General features: G+C 31.1%; 2 protein-coding genes across 3 annotated transcripts in view; one reads left to right on the top strand and one right to left on the bottom strand.

The window, feature by feature from the left end:
- The window catches only part of LOC129949503 (ribonuclease P protein subunit p25-like protein), a 94,458-nt gene that overhangs the window by 2,302 nt on the left and 75,804 nt on the right, over nt 1-16,352 (top strand). The gene's annotated exons all lie outside the window — the stretch shown is intronic.
- On the bottom strand, nt 1,424-16,350 carry LOC129949502 (aromatic-L-amino-acid decarboxylase). Its single transcript, XM_056061006.1, has 4 exons — nt 15,966-16,350; nt 3,403-3,587; nt 2,282-3,204; nt 1,424-2,217 (listed from the first exon to the last, which is right to left on the bottom strand). Exons 1-4 carry the CDS (start codon nt 16,093-16,095, stop codon nt 1,770-1,772), a joined length of 1,686 nt encoding a protein of 561 aa, XP_055916981.1. The 5' UTR covers nt 16,096-16,350; the 3' UTR covers nt 1,424-1,769.

A 16,352-nucleotide genomic window follows, 5' to 3' on the forward strand; every position in this document is an offset into this window, starting at 1 on the left:
ATATAGAAACATCAATTTTTCGCCTGGACAAGAATTTAGCACATTCAACAGTTTCTTGATAATATTTTACTCACCGTTATCAATTTTAAGTTTTTCTTAGTATTTGGTAGGGAACCCTTAATTTTCAACCAAAGCCTCACATCGTGACTTTGGAATTGCATACCAAGTATTTTGAATCTCCTGCCACAATTGTGTTAAATTTGTTTTTTTTTTTTTTCTTCAATGTAATGTTCAACATCATTCCACAAATTCTCGATCGGGTAAGGATCGGGTGATTGTGCTGGTCACTTCAAAACGTCGATTTTATTCACCTCTAAGGCACACTTCACTAACTTTGAAGTGTGTTTAGGGTCGTTGTCGCGCATGAAGCGCCATAATAACGGCAAATTGCCTTCTGTGTAGGATATCATTTGATCCAACAGGATATCTCTGCAAACGTTCTGGTCCATTTTGGTGTCAATTTTTACGATGGGGCCAACGCCGCGCCGGCCGTGCCATGAGAAAGCAGCCCAGACCATAATGTTCCCTCCACCGTGTTTCACCGTCTTAATGGTGTACCTTGGATCATATTCCCTGTTTTTTGGACGCCATACATATTTTTTCCCATCCGATCCGAACCGGTAGAATTTGGATTCATCGCTCCAGAACAAGTTTTTGCAAAAACTAATTGGTTTGTCTAGGTGAACTTTGGCAAACTATAACTAGATTTCAATTTTTTTTTGATACAAGCGGTTTTCTCTGAGCAACGCTCCCACGTAGATTTTTATTTAATCGGCGTGTAATGGTCCTTGAGGAAACATTTACTCTATTGTTTGTTGAAAGTTCGCTTCGATAACCTATAAATAAATCTAACTTCATTTGTAGTTGTCTTTCCGGCCCGGGGGTTTTGTTTAACGTTTTCAATCACTCCAAACTTTTTGAAATGACGAAAGGCATTATTAACCAGCTTCCTGGAGCATTCTAACAACTTAGCAATGTCTATTACCTTCCGCCTTTTTTACTTTCAGACTTTTCAGACTTATTTTTTCTTTTGAGCACCATTTTCCTTTTACCATGATTAATTAATTTATTTTTTCTTTTTTTTATATAGATTATTAAAGGAATATTTAATTACCTCGAAAATTATTATTTTATTTAAAAAAAAAAAACACAAAAAATAAAAATACACTCTTTGATTACTACGTGTCCAGCACTATAGGTAATGTTTGTTTTAAGAACACATGCTTCAATTGCTTTTGCAGATTTGTTGCTTTTTCCTATTAAAATTACATAAACAAATCAATTGAATCATTTCCATTTTGTATTTCCCATTCAAAGAAACTTTAATTGTCAACAACTGTTTCAACTACAATTTATACATAGAGTCAAGCGCCGCGTCGGCCGGCCGGCTGGTTGCACTATGGAAAAAAATTAAAAACTGTAATTGATTTTAGTTGGTCTTTATTTTCTACTTAAAGAGATTCTTATCATATTTACACATTAAAATATATATATATAAAAAAACTTAATAATGCAATATACAAAAATGTCAAGGATGCACGCGCTTAAATGAATTAGTAACAATAACAAATATGTAAATAAATAAATTCATATAATATGTATGTACTAGATACTGATGTGCAGGAACATAATAGTATGTATAAATGTAGTGTGTTGCTTTCATTGCAAATAAATTAGATTTTAAAATTAATTGTACGTTTAATTAAATACTATTCGAAGCCTATATTTATGTGTAGGTTTATTTTTTTTCTACGTATAGTCTATGTAAATCAATTACTAGCTTCGTCCGTGTCCACATCAGCGATTTCATTTAGCTTACTCGCATTTTCCATAGCTTTTATGAAACTCTGTGTAATAGCCCCCGAATCCACAACTAGTATCGGTGTACATCCATCCTTGAGGTGATCTCCTTGGCTTTCGTATATTTCTCGGGATATGCTGCGAGTGAACGAGAAACGCAGTGACTTGTTTCGTGTGAGTTTTTTGTTTGGCATCTTGACTTCTTTTTCGGGTAATTCCAATTGGGCACCAAGTAAAACCTCGCTCGCAAATGCCTTAATCTGGGTCCATGCATCGATTATGTGTTGCTCTGTAGCGTGTTCGTATGTGACGCAGAATCGTATGACATATTTTCCATTAACCATTGACGGAATCATATGCATTTTGCCTGAGTGATTGATTTGAGCCAATAGCTCTTGGTTGATATTATCGGCAGCTCTGTTGGTAAAAGAGATTTGAAATTAGATATACTATCAAGAAAAAGTTAATTTTTTAATGTTACCTTAATCTAAAGCACACTAGTCCTAGATAAACGTCATTTCGAACCTCGAACCGTTCATCCTTTCTAACCATCATTTCAAATTTCTTAGCCAAAGCTGCATGATTTCGAATATACGCTTGAAGTCCGGAGATACCATACGAACGGAAGACAAACCACAATTTAAGAGCTCTAAAACGTCGACTTAACGGTATGCCGTAATGTCTATAATCGATTGCCTTATCGTGTTCATGTTGAAGGTACAGAGGGTTGACATTTAGAGCTGTCTTGAGGGTCATAACATCCTTGACCCACATTGCAGAAGTGTCAAAGTTCACCAGCAGTAATTTATTGGGATTGGTGTTGAAAGAATCGGCATATTCAAGACCCTTGGAAAATACTCTCATTTCGGGGAGAATAAAAGAGTTTCCTGCATAAGCTCCATCGACATGGAACCAAATACTTGGCACTTCACTGCATACTTTGCCGACTTCTGTCAAATTATCAAAAGCACAAGCTCCTGTTGTTCCAACTGTTGCCACAACAAAGAATGGCTTCAAACCAGCATTCAAATCATTTTGAATAGCTTGACGAAGAAGATCAACTCTTAATCGACCATGTTCATCAGCATCGATCAGTCTTAATTTCACCAAAGCCATTTTGGCTGCTTTTTCAATTGACGAATGGGCTTCTTTGCTAGCGTAAGCAATTAATTGGGGGAGGAATACGCTATCATGACATTCGCTATTCGTGCCTTTAAGACTTTGAATAGCCCGTGCTCGAGCGGCAATCATACAAACCAAAGTACATTCGGATGCTGAGCCTTGTAAGGCACCACCACCACGACTACCAGGTGAATCGGTTATGAAAGCTTTTGGAAGACCAAGTGCCTTTGCATACCAATCGAGTACAATTGTTTCTAATTCTGTTGAAGCTGGACAAGATGCCTGTAAAGAAAAATATACAACAAAATATTATATTGTTTTTATTTACATATATTTAAATGTTGTAAATTTTAGTTTATTGTAAAAGGGCGCTCTTTTAGGAGCTAAGTATAAAGTCTTATTTCAGGAAAAGATAGGATATGTTTGTATCTATGTCAAAATTTAAGAATGTATCTTTAAAGTGGTTATATTGTAACTTGCCCATGAGAAACCAATCGAACCCAGTGCACTGCTCAACATATCACCTAAAACCGAGGGATATGAATTTCCAGCTGGAAAATATGCAAAAAATTTCGGATGATTCCAATGAACAACACCAGGCATGACCTTATCTTCCACATCTGCTAACACATTTTCAAAGCTTTCTCCATTAATTGGCGCTTCGTCTATAAAGAAAGGAGACAAAATAAATTTTCATTATTGGAATAGTCGAGAAAAATAAAAGTTTTTTTTTATTATTTACTAAAAATACCAAAAAAAAACAATAATAATTGCAAATACTTTTGCTAATTGTTTTTCTATTTGTTTGTTTTTAACTTTGTGTTGTTTTGATATTATTTTGTATTTAAATTATTTAAGTGCTAAAAATCTAAACATTTTATTATGAAGGATTTCAATGTGATGAAACATCATTCTATTATAAGGTCACGAGAGTATAACCAAAGTAGTCAGATGTTTCACAAAGTTCATAGGCTAGGCAAAGTTTTAGCTCTAAATTATATGGTATATTAACATGGGAGTTGAAAATTAAATTCAATTATCGACCGGCAGTTATTTTATGTTAGATAAATAAGTGCGATTTATAGCAAATACTATTCTATTGTGAAATTAAGAAAATGATTAATGAATGAAAATATTCAAGATCTAAACAAAAAACGAAGAGGATGTTTTAAGCTATAGAAAGTTCGTGCTGTAGTTGTTATGCAGTGATAAAAATAAAGGGCATATACGTTTATTGGGGCTAGTATGGGAGTTCGCCTGTTGTATTTAAAAAAGAAGAGTATCATAGAAACAGGTTGGTACTTTTTTGGGCACTTAAGGGATTATGAACATATACAGCCCTATTCTGCTATTCAAGGGATCGTATATTCGATTCACCCATTCGATTCCCTTTCACACTGCCTTTGCATTCTGCTATCCATCGGGTGAACTACATTATCCTAAACTCATTTGACATTCAAATAAACAGCTGTTCATGTAAAAATCTTGGGAATGTTGGATAAATTGTTTTGATTCATACAAAAATTAAGTTTAATCCGTCCATCTTAACAAAATAATTAGTGTAATTTTTGGAAATGTGCAGTATTTGACTTTTTGTTCCAATTGTAAGCAGAGGAATAAGAGAATCCTCAAACAGAGAGCTTCGGAGAAATGTTAAAAAGTGTCTTCCTTGCACTAAAAATGTTAATATTCTTTTATTTATAAAACAAATATTCTAAATTTAGCAATAAATTAGTTTCCACTTAAATTTTGCTTACAAAAATTAACAAACCAGGATCTGAATTGTATAGAATGAATGCTTTCACGTGAATAGAGGAATACAGTATTATTACCGACGTATTACCGACGTTACCGACATACACAGATTCACTTCGAATGAAAAGCAGAATAATGATTAGTGAAAATTCAAGTAAAATTCATAATTATTAATCTCAGTGCGAGCAATAAGATAAGATTAAAAAGTAGATACCGATCAAAATTGGCTTTGAATATCTGCACATTGAAATTAGTGAGTGAGCCTAGTAAAGTATTCCACATTCGTGTAGTGCTGCTAATAAAAGAATATCTATATTGTGTATTCATTTTATTTTATTTGGTTTATTCAAATAGTTTGCAAAAATAAATGTATAAGTTACATATTGAAGGCATCAAGACCATTTGATGCCGTTTTTAACTTTACAAAAATTGGACATTAAATTTAAGTTAGGCAGTGGGCAGATAAGGTAACTTTGATTGGACGGAGAGTGTCAACACTTGATGGATGTAGGATGCTGGCGAGAATAATGGGTACATTTCGTGTGAGTCCATCTGTTTGTCGTGAAAAAAGACACTCCACCGAACTTGTAAGAGTTATTCCATAATTTGAGCATTCCTCTGGAGACTCATGATCATGAGTGTTAAAACTGTTTGCTTTTAAACAGCGGTTTCCTAATCTGATTTCAATATTTTAAGCAATCTTCTCTACTTAAAGATGGATTGTACGGGAAACGGGTGATAGCAGGTTGATGTTTTCAAAGAAAAGTATCTGAATTTCGCCATTTTTTTCTGTAAGCTTAATGGCTGAACCACAAACACTCTTCAGCTTCGGCTTTGCATGACGTATACGAGTTCAGCCATAGGAATTGAATGCATGCTATCACAATGGGCAGGTTCAGACGACATAATTGACTTCGAAGTTATGTACGTTTCTTGTATCTGATTGGCCAGCTGCCAAAAAATTACCTACCAATTAAGGCAACTTAAATGGAAAGTTGACTGGAAAGTTAGTCAAGAAAAATCTCCCTAACTATCAAGTTGAAGTCTACTTCTGTTAAAATGACAGTTGATAATGTTTTTTTGTATTCATATGAAAGACGAACTTTATTACTCTATAATTTATTTATTTTCTGCACAACTTCATTTAAAGCTGTCTTCAAAAGTTTTCCTTGTTAATTTGGAAAAAAAATAAGCAATAGTTCTTTACAATACAAAATACAAATCGTGATGAAAATGTATAATATATTATAATGTTTTTGACAGTTTTTATACTATGAACTTAAAGTAGAGGTTTGTGAAGTAAAGTTGTGGATTTGAAACTCATGCCACTTGAAAAACTAACTAATTGCCTTGGTCAAAATTCACGTTGAAGGTTTGAGGTTGACTGCAAATGAATTCTCTTATGTTGCCTGAACCTGCCCAATGAAGCTTCGACGTTTCATTTAACGTAATGTAGCGTAATGCAACTCCAAACGGAAGCTCTACTTCAAATTTGCTGAACATTTGCTTTGTCTTACAGCTTAACAGCTGTAAAAAAGTCACTAAACAGAATACATTTGCTTTTGGAGGGATTCCCATTGGTTTTTATAAACTGTGTAGGCTACTTCCGCGATAAATTTATTTTTTTTCGATTTCAAAACTCATATTTTTTTTATTTTGAAAAAAAAAAACAGCTGCTAATGATGAAGTGTCATTTTAGAAATGTCATATTGGAAGTGTCATTGAAAGCAACCTGGAAGCAGGCCCAACGTAACGCAGTTGAAGCCCAAGCTGAAGCGTAGTTGTGTTTCAGCTATAATCGTTTTAGTAAACCTAGATTGTCTGAAAGTTGAGCCTGGTGAATAACAGATAATTATTTATTAAGCTGGCATTCTACTACAACATAGTAGCGCCAATGATTTTCTTCTTATGCACCATCGGTTTTAAAGATTCTATCTGTTCTTATATTAGCGATTTATTATCCATGTAGCATTTTCGACCAGGCGTTGGATGTGTTTGATTTTTTGTATTTAGCGAGATTGCCGTTGATTTAAAGTGAATTTAGCTTCTATGGAAGTGTGTTCTATTTGCTAGTTGTACATCCTTTTCGAAAGCAATTTGAGGCTCTAGAGATATAAAGACCAAGTACCTTCTACAAAAGCTTTTGCTGATGTTTCCACATGTATTCAATTTTGTTTTTTTTCTTATACGAAACCAATATTTTGAATGATAAAAGAAGTAATTTTTCAATTTATTTTAGTGATTTTTACTTGTATTGGAATGATGCTATAAAGTTTCATAGTGCTGGCCACGCTATTGGTGGTTGTTTGTTCGGTTTCAAAAAAACTTAAAAGATAAATTTTCGTTTAGATTTCTTGAAATTTCTGGTAATGTTGTTCTGACTGCTAAGTTTGGTGACGCGAATTTCCATTTCATACCTCGATATTTAAATGGTTCAAATAAAACAAATTGGGCGGCCGATTTTGATAAGTTTGAAAGCTTTTTAAAAAATATGAATTTTGAGTCTCTTTGTATACTTGGCGATTTAAATGCTCGGACGGCTGAGGCCCAATTTGTTGACAAGTGTTTATTGAGTAGTACTTCCATTGCCTCTGAGATACGAATATCTAAAGATAAAGCCATAGACACAAAAGGAAAGAAATTACTAGATCTTTTTGAAAACATAGGTGCGGTGATCATCAATGGCAGAACGTTTGGCGATATGAATGGTGAGTTTACCTTCTGTGGCGCCTCAGGTAGTTCAGTCATAGACTATTGCGCATGTTCGTTTGATTTTTTACCTTTGATAGAAAATTTTTCTGTAGTAAGCAAACCTTTTTCTGATCACATGCCCCTCAGCCTGCGCCTCTCTTTCCCTTCAACCCACAATCAGAATGTTACGCAATTGGTGCTCCCTCAAAAACTCTACTGATCCGAAAATAATCGTGTAAAATATATAGCTACGCTCAGTCGGTTATCTAACTGCCGTTATATTTTTTCAAATATGACAATAGAAGAAAAAGTCAGCTCTCTCCTGTACAAAATTAACAATGCTGCCGGTAAGGGTAAGGCTTGTAAACGTTTTATTCCAAAAAATAAATGGTTTGACTTTGAATGTTTTCGCGCTCGAAATAGGATGTTAAAACAGCTCAATCTTTACCGAAAATATAATATCGGATTATATAAAAGACTTTACATAGAGAGGCGGTCTAAGTACTTAGGTATCTGCAAAAATAAAAAAATCAATTTTGCATACAAAAGCATTGAAAAGCTTAACACAGTTAGGAATGCTAGTGATTGGTGGAAGCTAGCTAACTCGATGAAGAAATGTAAACCAAAACAAAATGGTAATCTTAAAAGTCAAGACTTTATGATATATTTTAGGTCACTTTTTTCAAAATCTGTAAATGATTTTCATTTCTCTTGGGCTATGCCAGAAAAAATAGATAACTTTCTTGACTCTCCTTTTGATTTGTGGGAGCTTTTGCATGTAATACAAAGAGCAAAGAATAAAAAAGCGCCGGGTGAGGATAGAGTGAGCTATGAATTTTACAAAAATGCTCCAATTTGTTTTTTTAAAAGAAGTTCTGTGTCTATTCAATCAAATTTATCTCACCGAATGCATTCCTTCTTCTTTTCGTAAATCAATTTACAAAAAAGGGGATCCAAATTGTGTTGAGAACTATCGAGGTCTTTCGCTACTTGATTCATTATATAAAATTTTCACTGGTATTATCCTTAATAGGATTAATAGCTGGATTGACTGTAATAGTATCCTCAGTGAGTTCCAGGCAGGTTTCCGTAAAGGGTACTCAACGACCGACAATATTTTCAACCTCACAAGTATTATACAACTTAACTGCAAGAAAAAGAAAAACACTTTCGCTTTCTTTGTGGACTTTTCCTGCGCTTTTGATTTAATTCCACGAAATTCATTATTTTATAAACTTTCTTGTTTCGGATTATCCTCAAAGGTCATCAGAATCCTTCAACAGCTTTATGAGAACACAACATGTCGGGTGTGGGATCAAACGTCGTTGTCGGAGTACTTCTTGGTTAGCCAAGGCGTAAAGCAAGGGTGTTTGTTAAGCCCACTTCTATTTGCTCTTTATCTGAATGACCTTCATGAAGACTTACCCGGTGGGGTGTTTGTGGCGAATATGGTGATTAAGATTTTACTTTATGCAGATGATCTCGTCTTGCTCTCTAACTGCCCTGCTGATTTGCAACTTATGATTGATCATCTTTTCAAGTATTGCTCCCTTTGATGGTGCAAGAATTTCTAAGAATCTTAAATGGAATTATGGAGAGAACCCCATTGAAATAGTAAACCATTATAAATACCTGGGTGTTATACTTAACTATAATTTGTCTTTTAATAAACATCTCGACTCTAGGCTGGTTATTTCAAAAAATGCAATAAATGCAAAGTGGTCAAATTATATTAAAAACTCTAAAATAGTAATTTCTAAAAAACTTAAGATTTTTAACACTGCAGCTAAATCAATTATGTTTTATGGCACTCAGGTTTGGGGCTACAAGCGATTTGAGCAGGTTGAAAAACTATTTCGGTTTTTCATAAAAAAAATGCTGTACCTCCCCAGTAACACCCCCAACTATATGTTACATTTAGAAACTGGCCTTCACTCTCTTTATGTTCAAACTCTACGACTCCATTTTAATTACATAAGAAAAACTCTTAAACTGCCTAGATCCAGATTAACACGTATCCTTGCAGAGGAGACAATCGCTGTAAACATTTATTGTGCCCGCGAATGGAGAGATATATGCAATAACCTAGGTTTAGATATAGATACTAACTGTTTTACTTCTCCATCTTCCTTGATAGATCTGCACGAAAATATTATTGAAAGCTTGATAAATTTCGAAATCTCGGAAAACATTAGTAGTGCCAGAAATTCACAATTCCATGATCTTTACCCTCAACTCGAATACTACTCTAAACCATATTTTCCCATTTGGTTAGCCTCGTTCTCAAAGCTAGGGGTGGGCTCCTCAATATTAACGCCAAAGCTTTCAAAAAAAAATACAGTCGGTATTTGCACAATTTGCAATCAAGATGAAGTGGAAAACACGTACCATTTTATTGGCAGATGCCCAGTTTTCAAGAACTCTAGACTTATATGTTTCGGTAAAAATGTACTTTCTTCAGAAGACCTCTATGAAATTTTAAACGGCAAAAACTTTCAATCTCTCTTCAGTTTTTTAAATTATTGTTTAAAGTATAGAGAGTTATTATTAAATGAATTTTGTTAATAAATAAGTAATGATTAATAGGAATACGAAATGTAAGGAATAACGTTGTAGTTATTATTTCAATAATTTTATAATAAGAGTTATATTAGTATATATGTAGCCAACCTGACAGACAACAATAAAAGTTATGTCAATAATACTGTAATATTAACATTACACTATTAAGATTTTGTGAAAAATTTTGTACTGATTTTGTAAACAATGAATTATTAATAAAATCTTTTATCTATCTATCTATCTATTCAATTTTGTTTTGAAAATATCATTTTTAATGCGTTGTTAAGGGGTTTCAAGTCATTCACAACCTTTTTCATATGTCTGTCCCATTTCGAGCTCCTCGTAAAAGTCAAACCAAGAATCTTCGTACCTTTCTTTAATGTAATGTGAGTGCTCCGTAAACCTGCGGCTATATTTTCTTTTCCTGCAGGAATGAAGGTGATAATCTTTTATAATTCCATTCGAACGACACGCGACGGAACAAAAGTATCATTTTTACTCAATGAGCTACATTAAATTTCTCCTGATTGAAATGCTTGAAGAAGCCATCAGTAGAAATTAAAGTGTATTTTTGTATGTCCAACTTGAAGCATTCTAAGCGAGTAGCTACTTGCATTATATAGATTTTATAAATTAAGTACAAAGAAAAAAAATTATGGAAGACAAATCTCAAAACTCATTATTACTATTTTGAAGAAAGAAAAACAAAACACTCTTCTAAAAGACGGGGTTAAATTTTTACAAAATTATGTGGTGGCTCTTCAGCTCATAGAGAACTAGAGCCTAGTGACTTACAACTCTCAACTATTCCTATTTGTTAATTTTAGAAGCACTTATCGTGCCAAGAGTTAGAGAATCTGTCATTCATATCTTTTAAGATCATAAAAGTGGCTGTTAATTTAAACTCTCTTATATTCTCTGGCACGATGTGGCACTTTGACGACGAGACCGTTAAAGATATTAGACACAAAAATATTACTAAAGTGCGTATTTATAAAAAAAAAATAATTATCATTATTTCCTAATGGAAATTGCGCTATAAATGGCGCCTAAATATTATTGTATGTACTTAAACAAATTAAAAAATAGCACAACGCTAGTATAAATTTGTTTTTTAATTTTCTGGCAGATTTCCAGTTTACTAGTGAATGAGCATCACTTGGAGGAAATGTATTTTTCATTAATGAAATTCAAATACGTATATATCCATTTTATTGTTCTTAAATGCTCATTTTGATGATGACATAAATTATATCAATTTGTTAAGTGTGTAAATCTGCTAACACTTATCATATAGAGAATTTTTTTTGTTTAAATGTCAGGATCAACTATATTATCAATTAATTAAATTTTTAATTTTAATTTTAGTTTGTGTGATAAATTTTCGAAGGCGAAAATTTCTTTACCACATGGTTTCGGTTTTTAATTTTAAACAAATGTGATTTTATGATTGTAGATATTTTCTTCGAATTGAAAATACCATATTCAGCAACTTGCTAAATTTGATGAAATATCATAAAAAACAAAAAAGGATTACTCCACTCATCTAAATTTAAAAACGTTGTATTAATAAAACAAATCACAAGATTAACCTTATAATATTTCATACTTAACAAAAACAAAAATTTACGTATAAAGTAAAAATATATGAAAAAATAAAACAATAAATCATAAAAATTAGTTCATTGAAATAAAAAAAGAACAGCACAAAAATCAAAGTCTATTTTTATAGTATTTAATCAGTTTGTTTTTGATGCAAGTGGCAGCACCACTCCCACGCCCACCAAATATATAAAATAGTTTGGTGTTTCGGGTGATATTGGTTAAAAATAATCTACAATTATTTATTATTAGTTTTTTTTTTTTAAATTTTGATAAAGTTAAATTTAAAGTAAAAAAGAATACATTTTCAAAAAACATCACATAGAAACAAACCGATGTTAATAGTAGAATTATGATTAATCTATCGAGTGGGTGTGTCTTTTAGTTTGGGGTTTGACAATTTGATAGTTTAACAAATATTAGGGCTGATTTTATTTGAGATTGATTTTGTGTAGTTTCGAAAGATTTAGAAGAGAAATATTTATTGTTTCCTTGTCAAAGAAGTTTTTTAGAAACTAAAGTTTATAGTTTTTATTTTTGCGGTTGAATTAAATATGTTTTTTTTTGTTCGATTTACCGAAATATTTAAGAATCTAAAACTTGATGTGAAAAAATACATTTAATTCTCTAAGATCAATCTGATGATTCAGGTTTTCATTTATTGAAGCAAGATCGAAACACAAATTGATTTGTTAGTTTTAAATCTATGTAAACATAAAACTGAAAAATATAAACACGAGAAGTAATTTTACAAACTATATGCCTCCTATTTACGCTTAAAATCCAGACATTCTACCGAATGGTGGATGGAATATTTTATATACATAGTGGGAGAAATATTGGTTCTCCAAAATACAAAATGAGGTGCATTAATGGTTTGATTTATGACTTATAAGATACTAAAGTAAATAAATTAGGCACAGTCGATAATATATGAAGTTTATGGTTAGTCTTTTGAACAAAAACAAAATTTATGAAAATAAATTGATTGAAAAATGAGCTTGATTATTTTTTATTTATTTATGTGTTTTAGGATTTCTGCCTGATTTATTTGAAAAAATACAACGAATATATAAAATTTGAATAAAAAAATATTTTAAAAATTAATAATAATGTAGTTGAATGTTTTAACTTTATTTAATCCATGAACGATCAAAAGACAATATTAGATATAGAAGAGCTTTATAATTAATTTCAAAAAATTGAGCTACAAATAAATCAACAGCCCTGCGATTTTGTGATTTTTTGATTTTTCAGAGATTTAAAAATTTTCTAATTGTTTGAAATGAAAGTCAAGTTCATGTAAAAAGTTATTAAATTGGGTAGGAATCAACATTAAAGGTCTAAATTATACTGCTTGCAAAATTAGGCCTTTCCAATACAGTGCAAAAAAAAACACTGTCCTTAAAAGTCTCACATTAAAAGTTTTCTATCATACCAGATTTTCAAAATATGCAACTTCAAAAATTCTAGAAACAACCAAAAACAGGGTTTTTAATGCTAAGAAAAGCACAAAATACCTCTTAACAATACATTGTTATGATGATTTTTCAAAATACAAATCATTGTCTTTTAGATATAGTTTAAATCATTTTAGTATCTTACTAAGTTTCTAGAAATTCTCATTTGTTATTAGTTTTTTTTTTTTAATAGAGTCACATAAAGAATACGTAAGTGTTAAACATTGAATTTAATAATTTTTGGAGTTTATTTATAGTGTTGAATTCGATTTCCAACTTTGATTCTAACAATCTGTTCAAATTTTTAAAATACCTGTTTTCAGCATTATTTTAAACTTCCCATAGGAAGTTATTGTAATGGGTCCGATTTGTCAAATTGAAAATTTTGACATTTCTCGACGTTTCAAGGTCCCTAGAGTCGAAATAAAAGATTTTTAGAAAGATATCTGTGCGTGCGTGTGTACGTATGTACGTTCGCGACGTGTTTTCCGTTGTCCATAGCTCAAGAACCAGAAGAGATATCGATTTCAAATAAATTTTGTTGTACAGATAATAAGGCAAAAAGATGCAGAAAGGGCTCTCAAGAAAATTGCGTGGGTGTTTTTTTTTACCATAGCAGTTTAAAAAAAAGGTGAACATTTTGGTTAACCCTAAATATCTGACATTACTCAAAGTTCGTAAAAATTGAATATCGATTCAAATAGTTTTTCAAAAACTTGAAATTTAGGCTTCAAGCTTATTTTATCTTATAAGAAATATTGTTTTCAACATTTTGAAAAATGTTGAGAAAAATCGAATTGACAGTTTTTTTACAAAAAATAAAAACCTAAAAAAAATATTAATAAAAGTTGGTAAAAATTGATTTTCGACTCAAATATCTTTTCAAAACTTTGAGATATTGGCTTTAATTTACTTTTATCTTTCAAAAAATCTTGTTGTCAACATTCAGTTAAAGTTTGAAAAAAATCGAATTGACAGTTTTTTTTACAAAAAATTAAAAGCCGAAAAAAAAATAACAAAAGTTGGTAAAAAATGATTTTCGACTCAAATATCTTTTAAAAACTTTGAGATAATAGCTTCAAATAGATTTTTCTTATAAGAAATATTGTTTTCAACATTAGGACACATTTTGAGAAAAATCGAATCGACAGTTTTCTTACAAAAAATAAAAATTAAAAAAAATGTATAAAAGTTGGTAAAAATTGATTTTCGACTCAAATATCTCTTCAAAAATTTTAAATATTGGCTATAAACTAATTTTATCTTATAAGAAAGATTGTTTTCCACATTTTTCTAATTGACAGTTTTTTTTACAAAAAATAAAACTTAAAAAAAAAACAATACTAAAACTTGGTAAAAACTTACTTTCGACTCAAATAGCTTTTCAAAAATTAAAAATATTGGCTTCCAACTTATTTTATTTCACAGAAAATATTGTTTTCGATATTCAGTAATTTTTATATAAAAATCCAACAGTCCGTTTTTTCATAAAAAATAAAATCTACAAAAAATAGTACGCAAATTTGGTAAAAATTGATACGAGTACATATAGACAAACTTTTAAGCAAGACAAATCGAAAGACGGGATTGGAAGTAATCAGTGTGGGTCGCATCCCAGCCTCTTTTTTTCCAATTTTAAAATGAATTATCTCAAAAACCCTATTCTTAAAATTTTAAAATCGGATCAAAACCTTGTCAACCATTGTTATTATATTTAAATAACAAGATACATGAAAATTTAAATTTACACTGCAAAAATTCTAAGGCCCCCAAGAATTCTCACTGGAAGGCTAATTGTAAATATGCTTTGAAACCCAAATTCTACGGAAATCGTTATTTTGAATATACAAGATTTTCATTTAGAAGGTTTCATTTTGATATCTAGTATTTTTCAAGAGAAATCAATTGAGGTTTATTTGTATCATTCTAAAAAGGAACATATTCCAATAACAAAGTAAAAACCGATATCAGTCAAATGCCCGCCATTTCTAAAATTGCAGTACAATATTCATTTTATGAAATTATCCATGATCCTCGATAACTTCACGAATTCAATCTTTAATCGATTTAAGAGCATTGGGATGGAACTTATTTTCGACGTGGGCCCAAATAAAAAGAAGAATTGTATTAAATTACAAAATCTCAGTCGCCAATTGTGATCACTTTTTCTAAAAAGTACTCGGTCTTAAAAATTTCGTATCTTGTGTGTGATTGTGCGCCATTTTGTAGTAAATTTTATAACTTTCAATGCGTTATTGATGCGTCTATTGTCCTGCTCAAATAGTGATATTTTCAAAATGGAACACGCATTTTTTCGGTATGGTCAGTATTATTGACGATGATCAAAGTGAACTCTTTTAAGGAGACTCATTTCAACCTTCCATCATTTCATCTCACTTCCACTCATTCTTGTTTACATTTAAAAACTTCTGCTTCGCGTTCCCATGTGGTTTTAAAAAAAATCGGAGCGAGATAAATCGATAGGACGCAAAAAACTAAGTTACCGGAAAAGAAAAAAATCCATTTTGAATATGTACCGCCATTAAATGTTTTAGAATTCTCAGTGTAACTTTTATTGATTCGAATAATTTTGTGATGTTTCCAAAGGGTTTAAATTTATATCACTTCCTGGATTCTGATGTTAAAAACATCAAATTCAAGTATATTAAATAACTTTGAAAGCGATTTTTAATTTTGTTGAGATTTTTTTAGGTTTCCGGTATAATTTTCATAGAATTAAATTGGAAAGCATTACATTTTGTTGAAAATTCTTTTGGTTAGAAAACAAAAAAATTATATTGATTTGTTTAATATTATGCTGTTTGCATTTTCCAGTTGAATGTTTCTAATATTTAAACACAAATATTTTTTAAATAATACAAACGCCATAGAAGGTGAGATGTTTTCATGGTCACTAAATGATTGTTTATACAACAATTATTTTTTATTGCATTGTATCACTACAAATCTTACCAGGAATCAAATGTTTGAGGTATCCAGGATCTAAAGTTGGCGCGACATCACGACTTTCAATATTATCTGAATAATCGCAAATATAATCGATCATAAGTTTTCCGTATTTTCTAAAATCTTCGGTATTCATTTTGTTTTTGTTTTATATTTTTTTATTACTAATACAAAAATATAGATGCACTTTTTATATAAATACGTTTAGTTGTTTTAAAACAATGAAATTGCACTTTTCACAAATTAAATAAATTATTCACTTAACACAAACAATAAATTAAAGTTAAATTTATTAATTTTTTCTTTTTCAATTGTTGTCTTCAAAATAAATCTTTATTTATTGATTTTTATCTTATGGTTTGTTAAAGCAATAACACTTTTCTCGATTTATCC

The sequence above is a fragment of the Eupeodes corollae genome, chromosome 3, assembly GCF_945859685.1.
Source record: "Eupeodes corollae chromosome 3, idEupCoro1.1, whole genome shotgun sequence".
In the NCBI taxonomy this organism is placed as follows: Eukaryota; Metazoa; Arthropoda; class Insecta; order Diptera; family Syrphidae; genus Eupeodes; species Eupeodes corollae.

Coding starts and splice junctions, on each gene's coding strand:
- LOC129949502 (XM_056061006.1), bottom strand. CDS start 16,095: ATGAATACCGAAGATTTTAGAAAATACGGAAAACTTATGATCGATTAT. Junction 3,588..15,965: donor CCTCAAACATTTGATTCCTG/GTAAGATTTGTA, acceptor CTTTCTTTATAG/ACGAAGCGCCAATTAATGGA. Junction 3,205..3,402: donor GTTCGATTGGTTTCTCATGG/GCAAGTTACAAT, acceptor TTTTCTTTACAG/GCATCTTGTCCAGCTTCAAC.